Source organism: Nycticebus coucang, chromosome 12 (genome assembly GCF_027406575.1).
Source record: "Nycticebus coucang isolate mNycCou1 chromosome 12, mNycCou1.pri, whole genome shotgun sequence".
In the NCBI taxonomy this organism is placed as follows: Eukaryota; Metazoa; Chordata; class Mammalia; order Primates; family Lorisidae; genus Nycticebus; species Nycticebus coucang.
In genome coordinates this window covers 71,510,759-71,521,933 of record NC_069791.1, presented here as the reverse complement: position 1 = coordinate 71,521,933, position 11,175 = coordinate 71,510,759, and the positions used below count along the sequence as shown (strand labels likewise).

Genomic DNA, 11,175 nt, shown 5'->3' with positions numbered 1-11,175 from the left:
CAACCTCCAACTCTTGGGCTTAAGCGATTCTCTTGCCTCAGCCTCGGAAGCAGCTGGAACTAGAGGTGCCCGCCACAATGCCTATTTATTTTTTGGTTGTAGTTGTCGTTGTTTGGCGGGCCTGGGCTGGATTCCATCCTGCCAGCTCCGGTGTATGTGGCTGGCTCCCTAGCTGCTTGAGCTACAAGCGCCAAGCCCAGAAAGACAAAATCTCAGTGACAGCCTATCTCTCTACATCATGGTTTACTGAATATTTTTAAGCTGTTGAAACCTACTTCTTAGGGAAAAAAGAGATTCCTTTTAAAAGGAATGCACCTGGTCACCCAAGAGTTCTAATGAAGATGTTACAGAGAGATAAATGTTTTCATGCCTGCTAACCCAACATCCATTCTGCAGCCCAAGAATCAAAGAGTAATTTCAATCTTCAAGTCTTATAATTTAAAAGATACATTGTCTAACTACCACAAATAGTGAATGATTCCTCTAATAGATCTAGGAAAAGTAAATTGAAAACCTTCCAGGAAGGAGTCACCATTCTAGATGCCATTAAGAACATTTGTGTGATTCATGGGAGGTCAAAAACTCAACAGTAGCTGGAGTTTGGAAGATGTTCATTCCAACCTGACTTAAGTGGAGAAATTAACTGCAGATGTGTTAGAAATAGCAAGAGAACTAGAATTACAAGTGGAACCTGAAGATGTGACCAAATTGCTGCAGCCTCATCCAATTTTAATGGATAAGGAGTTGCTTCTTATGGATGAGCAAAGAAAATGGTTTCTTGAGTAGGAATCTACTCCTGGTGAAGATGCTATGAACATTGTTGAAATGACAACAAAGGATTCAGAATGTTTCTAAACTTAATTGACAAAGCAGCAGCAGGGTTTGATGAGATTTACTCCAATTTTGAAAGGAATTCTACTGTGAGTAACATTCTATCAAACAGCATTGTTTGGCATAGAGAATTCTTCATGAAGAGAAGAGTCAAGCAATGGAGAACACTTCCTTGTCTTACTTTAAGAAACTGCCACAGGGGCGGCGCCTGTGGCTCAGTCGGTAAGGTGCCGGCCCCATATACCGAGGGTAGCGGGTTCAAACCCGGCCCTGGCCAACTGCAACCAAAAAATAGCCGGGCGTTGTGGCAGGTGCCTGTAGTCCCAGCTACTCAGGAGGCTGAGGCAAGAGAATCGCTTAAGCCCAGTAGTTGGAGGTTGCTGTGAGCTGTGTGAGGCCACGGCACTCTACCCAGGGCCATAAAGTGAGACTCTGTCTCAAAAAAAAAAAAAAACTGCCACAGGCACCCAAACCGTAGTGACCACCACCCTGATCAGCCAGCAGACATCAACACAAAGATAACTCACTTAAAGTCTCTAATGATTGCTCCCATCTTTTAGAAATATTTTTCCATTAAGATGCATACAGTGGTTTAGACATAATGCTATTGCACATGTCAGACTATAGTACAGTGTAAACACTCCTATGTCACTATCATGATATTTGCTTTATTGTGGGCTGAAACTCAACTCACAACATCTCCAAGGTATGTCTGTATGTTATGTACTTGTTTGCTCAGTATCCATCTACTCCACTGGAAGTAAGCCTCAAGACCTCAAAAGGCAAGAGCACAGCCCCTATACCTAGAAGGGTGTATGATATAAAACGAGAAGAATTTATCTAATCAATCACTCAATCTACGACATCTTGAAATTAGATTCTTCCTTACTGTTTACTCAGCAGTTCTTTGTTATACAAAGACTATATATTACTATCCTATCAAAGAAAGATTTGATAATGGGTTCACTTGGGGAATTTTCGTCATAATTAGCTATTTTCTGCGCTGGCATATGTTGTAGCAGCACTCTTGGCACATATAGATCTCATGGTCTTGTCCAAAAATCTGGCCTGACTCAGTAATTTAAGGTTGGCCTAAAGTCTACTTTAGCAGTGTCTAGCACTGTTTTTATACACCTGCACTGTGTAAACAATGCCAGAATATCATTCATTCGGTTTCTCCCAGATACCCAAATGATAGTGAGTGGAGGATGGCTTTACAGGGACCAGACTCTCTCCTGACTTCTTCTCGGCCAGGGCTGTGAAAAATCCGTTCCCAGTGTGGACAGTATCATGCCTAAGTGACACAGCAGTCAGAGGCCTGGTTCCAAGCCCAGTTCGCCAGCTGGATGGCCTGTTTGACCTCTCGGGGTTATTGAGAGGAACAAAGATTTAGAGACCGGTAATTCCACCGCCTGCCGGGGTCTCACTTTCCGCATCTCCTTAAAGAATCAGGCCAGATTCGCGGAAGCCTGTCTACAGTTCCCATCCAGCCCCAGCCGGGGCCCCGACACGCCCCCTTTCCGCCCGTGGTGCCGGAACTGGCCGATCCCGTCAGCCGCTGCGGGCAGCTCGCCGTCGCCATGGAAACGAAGGTAGCCAATGAGCTTAGCTGCTCCAGCTCCGCTCCGACGCGCCTGCTTCGGTGGGGTCTGCAGGGCTCCGGCGGCCGTCTGTGGGCTCTGGTGAGCTGCCCGGCTGTTGATGACGATGCTGAAGGCCAAGATCCTCTTCGTGGGGCCCTGCGAGGTGAGGCTGGGCCTGGGCGCCGCGGCGCTGGGCGAGCGCGCCCCTCACTTCCAGTCTGTGCTTTGAGCCGGGAGGCCCCCAGCAGGCAGGAACCTAGTCCCACCAGACGACCCGGGTGGGCGCCGCTGCCCTTAACTGTCAGCCCTGCGCTTTCAGACCTTGATCCCAGCCACCTCCCGGAGGAGGCGGTTGAAGCGAACCCCATGTTACTCAGGCCCAAGGTAGTGAGTGGCCTCATTGGAACCAGAGACTAGGTCTCATGATTCTTTTGCCACCGGGATCATTGGTTGTGAATGTGTCTGTGGGACGAGAGGACCTAGGGGGAAGACTGGACTATTTATTGAATGGCCTTGGGACAGTTGGCTATTTGTGTGGTGGTGGTAATGGGGATTAAATCTACATGTGTGCTATGCACCATGCACAAAAATAAAATTCAGATGGATTAAAGCTAAACGCGTAATGAAAAAAAATGTACCAGTAATAGATGAATATTCTCAACTTCAGCGACCATCAAAATCATGTAGACAAAGATTGTGTTAAAACCCAAATTGCTAAGTCCCACTTCATAGTTTTGATACAGTAGGTCTGGGAGTGGCCTGAGAGTGTACATTTGCTAATAACAGTGTTGGTCCGGGGATCACACGTTGAGAACCACTGTAGTAGATGAATGTATGGAAAGATATGGGTTTTTTTGTTGTTTGTTTTTGTTGTTGTTTTGAGACAGAGTCTAACCTTTGTCACCCTTGGTAGAGTGATGTGGCATGATGTGGCGTCACAGCTCACCTCAAACTCTTGGGCTTACGCGATTTTCTTGCCTCAGCCTCCCAAGTAACTGGGACTACAGGGGCCCACCACAAAGCCCGGCTATTTTTTTTTGTTATTCAGTTGTCATTGTTGTATAGGTAGCCCGGGTCCGGTTTCGAACTCGCCAGCCTCGGTGTATGTGGCTGGCGCCCTACTCACTGAGCTACGGGCGCCAAGTCCAAAGATATGTTTTTGATTTTGAGTTAGAAAGCTCTTTCTAAGCACAACACAAAAATGAAGAAGCCTTAAAATAAATTACAGCGGGGTGGCGCCTGTGGCTCAAGGAGTAGGGCGCCCGTCCCATATGCCGGAGGTGGCAGTTTCAAACCTAGCCCCGGCCAAAAAAAAAAAAAGAGGAGGTCCTCTTAATCTAAAAATAAATTACAGTGAAAGTAAAGCTTGGCGTATTTGCAAAATAAATTACACAAAGAAAGGATTAATAGACTGCCTATACAAGGAGAGTTTAAAAATGAGTAAAGAAAAGAGAAACAGTAGCAAATCAAGAAAAGGCTTAGCATGCAAGAAATGAAATTGCCCACTAAGTGGGCGGCGCCTGTGGCTCAAGGAGTAGGGTGCCGGTCCCATATGCCGGAGGTGGCAGGTTCAAACCCAGCCCCGGCCAAAAAAAAAAAGAAACTGCCCACTAAGTATGAGAAGGTGCTTCCTCATAACCACAAGAACACAAATTAAAACAAGATGGTACTTATTTGCCCATCACATTGGACAGGAAAAATTTAAGATTGATAATACACAGTGTTAAGATGAATGTAGGAAGATGAAAATTCTAAGACTGTTGGTGGAACTATAAATTGATAAGAGCTTTTGAAGACCACGTTATTAAAATGTGCATAGCATAGTGCAGGAATTACATTTCTGAGACTCTACTGTAACTAAGTGCTTCTCCCTGTTTTCAATGGGCGATGCACAATATTGAACAGTTGGAAACAGCCCGTCTCTAAGAGATTATCTAGGATGGTAAACTGAGGTACATTCTTTGGAAGACTGTGTAGCAATTAAACAAAATGAGGCCGCTTTGTGTGTACTAATGTGGAGAAATAGACAAGAACCAACAATATGTGTAGAATTACGAAAACCAAAACAGGTGGAGATCTTTTTTAATTTATGGAAATTCTCAAATGTAGACAAAGGGAAAAAAAATAATGACCTCTTGGTCCCCATCACCCACCTTCAGTGACAAAATATGTTTATGCATATACATTTCTCCCCCCTCCTTTATTACTCTTCAAACTTAACAGCCTTTCTATTCCTTTAGCTTGCTATACCCTTTTCTGTCCTAGCGCCTTTGAACTAGCGATTTCCTCTGCTGGCTGGCCTGTCATTTCAGTTTAAACTTCAACTCTTCAGCCTTCCTGACCCCCTCACCTCATTTCAAAGTCTTTAATTACAGTACCCTGCCTTATTATCCCAGCACTGTCACTACCTCACCTTTTTCTTATTTATTCAACAAAGTAGAATACTGACAAATACCTTATATGCCTGAATCACCTAATCACTTAACACCTGACACAGTTTCCAAAATATGTCATCTTCCCACTCATCTAAGTTGTTTTGGAAAAGCACTTTTTGAATTCACATATGACATTGTTCCTGGAAATGTATTCCAAGCCCCAGGAGTTGCTCCTATAACATCAGGCTTGTTGCTTTATCTGCTCATCCTAAAAATAAGTGTTCATAATCTCTACAACATACCCAGTGTTATTTTTAAGTAATATTTAATTTGTGAAGACACAGCCTCAGGAGAAATTACTAAGGCAGGTTTGCATACCTAACATACCCTCTTTTTCTTTTTCATATTCTGTTGGTGGTCTCTACAAGCCTCCCAAATTGACATTGATTGAGGTTATTCTAGTCAAGCAGTTGCTGTTCAAAATAAAGTAGTTGAGGCTTGGCGCCCATGCTCAGTGGTTAGGGCACCAGCCACGTACACTGAGGCAGACAGGTTTGAACCTGGCCCAAACCTGCTAAACAACAATGACAACTGCAACAAAAAAATAGCCAGGCTTTGTGGCGGGCACCTGTAGTCCCAGCTTCTCTGGAGGCTGAGGCAAGAGAATCGCTTAAGCCAAAGAGTTAGAGGTTGCTATGAGTCGTGACACCACGGCACTCTACCCAGGCCGACAACTTGAGACTCTGTCTCAAAAAATAATAAATAAATAAATAAATAAAGTAGTTGAGAGTGAGTCATAATTAGATTTTTGTAAGGACTTATGTATAAAAGATTGCCTTTTTCCTAAAGAATAGCTTGGGGAGAAAAAAACTTGTATTGGGAAACATTTATTAGACAAATGGTGCAAATATATATAAAAAACCTGAAAAACACATAATAGTTTTTAGCTTTGGGAGGACAGATGGGTGATTTGGGTGGAGGACTGTTTTGCTGTTTCGTTGATTTTTGTTGTTGTTGTTGTCATCAGATAAGGTGACTGAGAACCAGCCAGGGAAATCATTGTGGGTAAAGTCACCCAGCAGCAGAGGCAGCACTGGAATTCCATGCTTCCTGGATGCCAGACTGGGCCACTGCCCCCACACTAGAGCCAGGCAGTGACATCCCAACCAGAGAGACCCTTCTGTCCTGGGGATCTCAGGTGGCCATGACCTATCTTCCATCACACTTAATACAAGGGGGGTTCTTCTATGGTTTCCATTTCTGCTCTTCAACAAAGTCCTTTATTTGCTTTCATTTTCAGAGTGGAAAAACTGTGTTGGCTAACTTTCTGACAGAATCTTCTGATATCACTGAGTACAACCCAACCCAAGGAGTGAGGTAAGCCCTGACAAATTTGTGTCCCATAGAGTCCCCAACTATTACCCACCTCCTACTTTTGGTGCTGTTGGCACTTCAAAAGTATAATGTTTCCTAATTATAGGTACTGTTGCTGTTGTTTTATTTTTAGGATTCTGGAATTTGAGAACCCACATGTTACCAGCAACAGCAAAGGCACAGGGTGTGAATTTGAACTATGGGACTGTGGCGGAGATACAAAGTATGTTTCCTTCAAAGAAGGTCTGCTTCATCAAATCGTGTAAAAATCAAATCATCTATCCACCAGACACCACAGAATTGGGCCTGCCATGTTTCCCGGCATGTATAAAGGGCTTGATAAATTATTTGATGACATGTATTGCTTTATAAACTTTAGAAATTGGGTTATGATACAAAGAGGAGTCACCAAACAATCATTAATACTAAGATACTCTTTTTTTTTTTTTTTTTTGGTTTTTATTTTTTTGAGACGCCATGGGTAGAGTGTGTGGCATCATAGCTCACAGCAACCTCAAATTCTTAGGCTTAGGCGATTCTCTTACCTCAGCTTCCAGGTTAGCTGGGACTACAAGCACCTACTACAACGCCTGGCTAGTTTTTCCCTTTTTAGTAGTGCCAGGGTGTCACTCTTGCTCAGGCTGGTCTCGAATTTCTGAGCTCAGGTGATCCACCCACCTCAGCCTCCTAGAGTGCTGGGATTACAAGTGTGAGACACCGAGCCTGCTCTAAGATACTATAAAGTTGGCTCGGCGCCTATAGCTTGGTGGCTAGGGCACCAGCCACATACACCGGAGCTAGCGGGTTCGAATCCAGCCCGGGCCTGCCAAACAACAATGACAACTACAACCAAAAAATAAGCAGGCATTGTGGTGGGCCCCTGTAGTCCCAGCTACTTGGGAGGCTGAGGCAAGAGAATCAAAGAGTTTGAGGTTGCTGTGAGCTGTGACGCTATAGCACTCTACCAAGGGCAACATAGTAAGACTCCATTTCCAAAAAAAAAGATACTATAAAGTCCACAGAAACAAAAATGACGTCAAATTTCCTGTGGCTTTTTTCTCTCTTTTTTTTTTTTTTTTTTTTTGAGACATGTTCTCGTGTTCACAGGCTAGAGTGCAGTATCATCATCATGGTTCACTGCAACCTCAAATAATCCTGCCTCAGTCTCCCAAGTAGCTGGGACTATAGACATGTGCCAACATACTCAGCTAATTTTTTGTAGAGATGGGGTCTTGCTATATTGCTAAGGCTGGTCTCAAAATCCTGACCTCAAGTGATCCTTCCCACCTTGGCCTCCCAAATAGCTAGGATTATAGGCATAAACCTCCCTGCCTGGCCCTCTCTGGCTTTTTTTCTGCCTTGCAGGTTTGAGTCCTGCTGGCCAGCCCTGATGAAGGATGCCCATGGAGTGGTGATCATCTTCAATGCCGACATCCCAAGCCACCGGAAGGAAATAGAAATGTGGTATTCCTGCTTTGTCCAGCAGCAGTTCTTACAGGATACTCAGTGTTTGTTAATTGCACACCACAAACCAGGCTCTGGAGGTGATAAAGGAAGACTGTCTTTGTGTAAGAAGGCTGGAATTTCTCTTACTTCTCTTGTCTTGAACATTTGAGGCACTTATACATTTCTATATGTCTTTGAAACCAGCAGGTATGTGCAGTTATTGAGCACCTACTGTGTCCTAGATATTTGTTTTTCTTTTTCTTCTCTTTTTTTTTTAACAACAGGGTAAGTTCTGAGAACTAGATATTTGTTTTTCTCACCATGTAAATCAGAATTGTCAGATTGCAAGGTCCATTGTACCATCCAGGCAGGATACAGACACCTGAGAAGCAGGCAGTCACTCAGTGTGGAAAAAACCTGGTTTGGGCCATTCATTGGTACCATTGGGGACATTCTTCCTGACAGATCTTTTCTGAAAGATCACTCCCAATTCACATATGACACACATATTCCAGAGGTGACAAAGTGATCCTGAAAAACAACTCAGAAAATATTCAGAAACAAAATGAGAAGAAGAGAGAATCTATTCCTTTCTGGTTTAAGAATAAACAGGATCTAGAAGTGGTCTGTAAAGTTTTTATTCTATCACCAGGTGACAGCACGGTAAAACTGCTCCCTATTCAGTTGTGTCAAGCAAGACATAACTTTATTTGTGGACTTTAGAAAGTTAAAAGAATTGGCTTCTAGAAGTCTTAGGTCACTGGGAGCTGGAAAGATCCCCTCGGTAAAACTTCAGACCTAATTAACCTTATTTTCCTTTTTAAGCACCACCCTTGAACAAGCTGAAGCTGGTGCACTCGAATCTTGAGGACGACCCTGAGGATATCCGGATGGAATTCATAAAGTATTTAAAAGGCATAATCAACTCCATGTCTGAGAGCAGAGACAGGGAGGAGATGTCAATTATCACCTAACCATCCTTCACTTGGGACTCCCACATTCCTTATAATACCAACATCTTTCCCATTGCACATCCGAAATCACATGCAGGTACTGATGTTCTCTTCTCCGCTATAGAAGACATTTTCCTATCAGCTAGAAGGTACTAGTAAGCCAGGGAGATGACTCATACCATCTACGCTCTGTCCTTAGTCCAATTGAGAAAAATCCTATCATTGGATTCTGAATTCCTGGCCCCAGACCATTCCAAAGCTGGAAATTGAGAGTTTTCTTTTTCCCCTTCACATGTATATAAAACTTGTGCCATTGTAACTATCATAGCCCCATGATACAATAGTTTAATCCATGGGTATTGGTTTGAATGTGATAATTTTCATTCCTTGATTTCATTCCTACTCAACAAATACCAACTGGGTTGAGCATCTGCTATGTGTGCAGCACAGTTTTGGCTGCTGACCACATACAGCATAAATGAGAAAGACAAAAATCTTTGCCTTCATGGAGCTTTCATTCTGTTTTTCTAAATAATAGTAAGGTAGAGACAAAGACTTAAATACTACATATTGGATATGCAAAAAAAAAAAAAAGAAGAAGATTCTACACTTTCTATAACTGCTTTAAATCTCACATGTTCCCCTGGGGTACTTAAAATGCTAAATGAAGGTATCGTTGACCCTCATTCATGGATTTTTTATTTGGGAATTTGCCTACTCACTAAAATTTACTTTTAACCTCCAAATCAATACTTTCTTTGTTATTTGCAAACAAGCACAGAGTGGCAAAAAATTTGAATGGCCCAATGCACACATTCCCATCTGACTGAAGTCAAACAGGGGAGTTCTGCCTTCTTGTTTCAGCTCTCATACTATAAACAAATGCTCTTTTCGTGTTCTTCTTTGTCACATTTTTTTGCTTTTTCTTGGTGATTTTGCTGTTTCAAATGACCCCAAGGATAGTGCTGCAGTGCTGTCTAGTTTTCCTAAGTGCAAATAAGCTGTGATGTGCCTATGGAGAAAATATGTGTTTTATTTATTTTTTTTTATTTTGGATTAATATAAGGGTTCATATGATTGGATACATATAAGGGTTACATTGTTCACATTTGTTAGGTGGCATTCAAGTTGTAGTTGAATCCTTTACCCAGGAGGTGTGCCACATTCCCTTATATTGTGCTCGTTAGGTGGGAGCTTACTGAGCCCCTTCTCCCACTCATCCCCCCTACTTGAAATTGTGTTTTTCATTCCTATGGACCTGTAATTGTTCATCTGCTAATTTGAAATGAAAGTATCTGTTTTATATAAATTTCATTCAAGTGTGAGTAACAGTGCTATTGGCCATGAGTTCAATATAATGAATCAAAATATATTAAATAAAATATCTTTAAAAAGAAATACATAAAACAAAGTTATGTATTGACCAGCTGATGTAAATGTGACAGAGACTCATAGAAATCGACCTTGTATTTGCCCTAGGAGCAAATGTTCATTATTTGCTAATTCAGTGTTCTTAGTGACTTTATAGAACGTAACTACTGTGAATAACAAGTATCAGCTATCTCCACCTCTTACAGTTTAAAGGTTTTCCCATTAATTCTGTCTCTGGGATACATATTTAATCAATTCACGGTTACAATCCACTTCTGCCTTCTCCCAAAGATGACATCAAAATATCTGGAAAGTATGTATGTCCTATTGAGATGGGGCAGCCGTTCCAATGGTAGGCACTCTGGTTACTCCCTGCTGGCCATGTCCTGGGAAGTCTAAGACTGTTGAGGCTTGTGGCTTGGGCTCTCCACACATTCCAGAAACCACAGTCCCCAGGATTACTCTACTCCCCCATTCTGGGCCAAGGCATCTACTGAGAGTCACCGGTGTCCTCCTACCAATATCACATCTGTAAAGATCTTTTTTCCGAATAAAGTAACATTTGCAGGTCCCAGGGAATAGAGCTTGATATTTTAGGGGGACATTATTCAGCCTACCATAGGCCTGGACTCCACACCCCTGCTCCTCCACTGTCTTGTAGTAACTAGGCAGATGATTCCACAAAGGAACATGGCTAGAGTGTCACCCTCTGACACTGAAACTAGTAAACCAACCACAACCATTGCAGGACAAAATTAAAGGATATTTTAACATTTTTGAAGGGAAGCCACCTAGAATATGGTTTGCAAGTATGTTGCAGATAGAACTTACATCCTCTTTCTTTGAATCAAACAAATGACCAACTAGTATTCAGAAGCTCTATCTATTGTAAGAAAAGTATGACTTACATCATAACTCGAATGTCCATGCCTCAAAATTTATTCCAGGCAAAGCTGGAAATCATTTAGATGCCTTGTGGAACACTAGAAAACCCTTATGTCCATGAGGTAGGCTAATCTGCTGTCACACAGCGTAGATTTTGCTGGTGACTGGGGACATACAGCAGTTAATTAAAAAAAAAAAAAAGTAGTACTCCTGTTAACCATTGAAAAGGTAACTGGATTTGTGTCACTTAAAAAATTACTCTGGGCTCAGTACCTGTAGCTTAAGAGGCTTAGATGCCAGCCACATACACTGGAGCTGGAGGGTTCTAATCCAGCTTGGGCCTGCCAAACAACAATG

General features: G+C 42.5%; 1 protein-coding gene across 2 annotated transcripts; it reads left to right on the top strand.

Moving 5' to 3' along the window:
* The first annotated feature begins 2,431 nt into the window (after positions 1 to 2,431).
* On the top strand, positions 2,432 to 10,474 carry IFT22 (intraflagellar transport 22). Of its 2 annotated transcripts, XM_053557430.1 has the most exons (6): positions 2,432 to 2,577; positions 5,817 to 5,987; positions 6,090 to 6,166; positions 6,297 to 6,386; positions 7,529 to 7,731; positions 8,435 to 10,474. In XM_053557430.1, the coding sequence occupies exons 2-6, from the start codon at positions 5,904 to 5,906 to the stop codon at positions 8,581 to 8,583; spliced, it is 603 nt and encodes a 200-aa protein (XP_053413405.1). In that variant the 5' UTR covers positions 2,432 to 2,577; positions 5,817 to 5,903; the 3' UTR covers positions 8,584 to 10,474. The 2 variants fall into 2 exon arrangements, with proteins under 2 accessions (XP_053413405.1, XP_053413406.1); XM_053557431.1 differs by lacking the exon at positions 5,817 to 5,987 and having other exon boundaries at positions 8,435 to 10,467.
* Positions 10,475 to 11,175: the final 701 nt, after the last annotated feature.

Bases quoted from the DNA above. Each gene is read 5' to 3' on its own strand.
- IFT22 (XM_053557430.1), top strand. From the start codon at position 5,904: ATGCCAGACTGGGCCACTGCCCCCACACTAGAGCCAGGCAGTGACATC. The intron at 6,387-7,528 runs GTATGTTTCCTT...TCTGCCTTGCAG, and splicing joins GACTGTGGCGGAGATACAAA to GTTTGAGTCCTGCTGGCCAG. The intron at 7,732-8,434 runs GTAAGAAGGCTG...TTCCTTTTTAAG, and splicing joins TAAAGGAAGACTGTCTTTGT to CACCACCCTTGAACAAGCTG.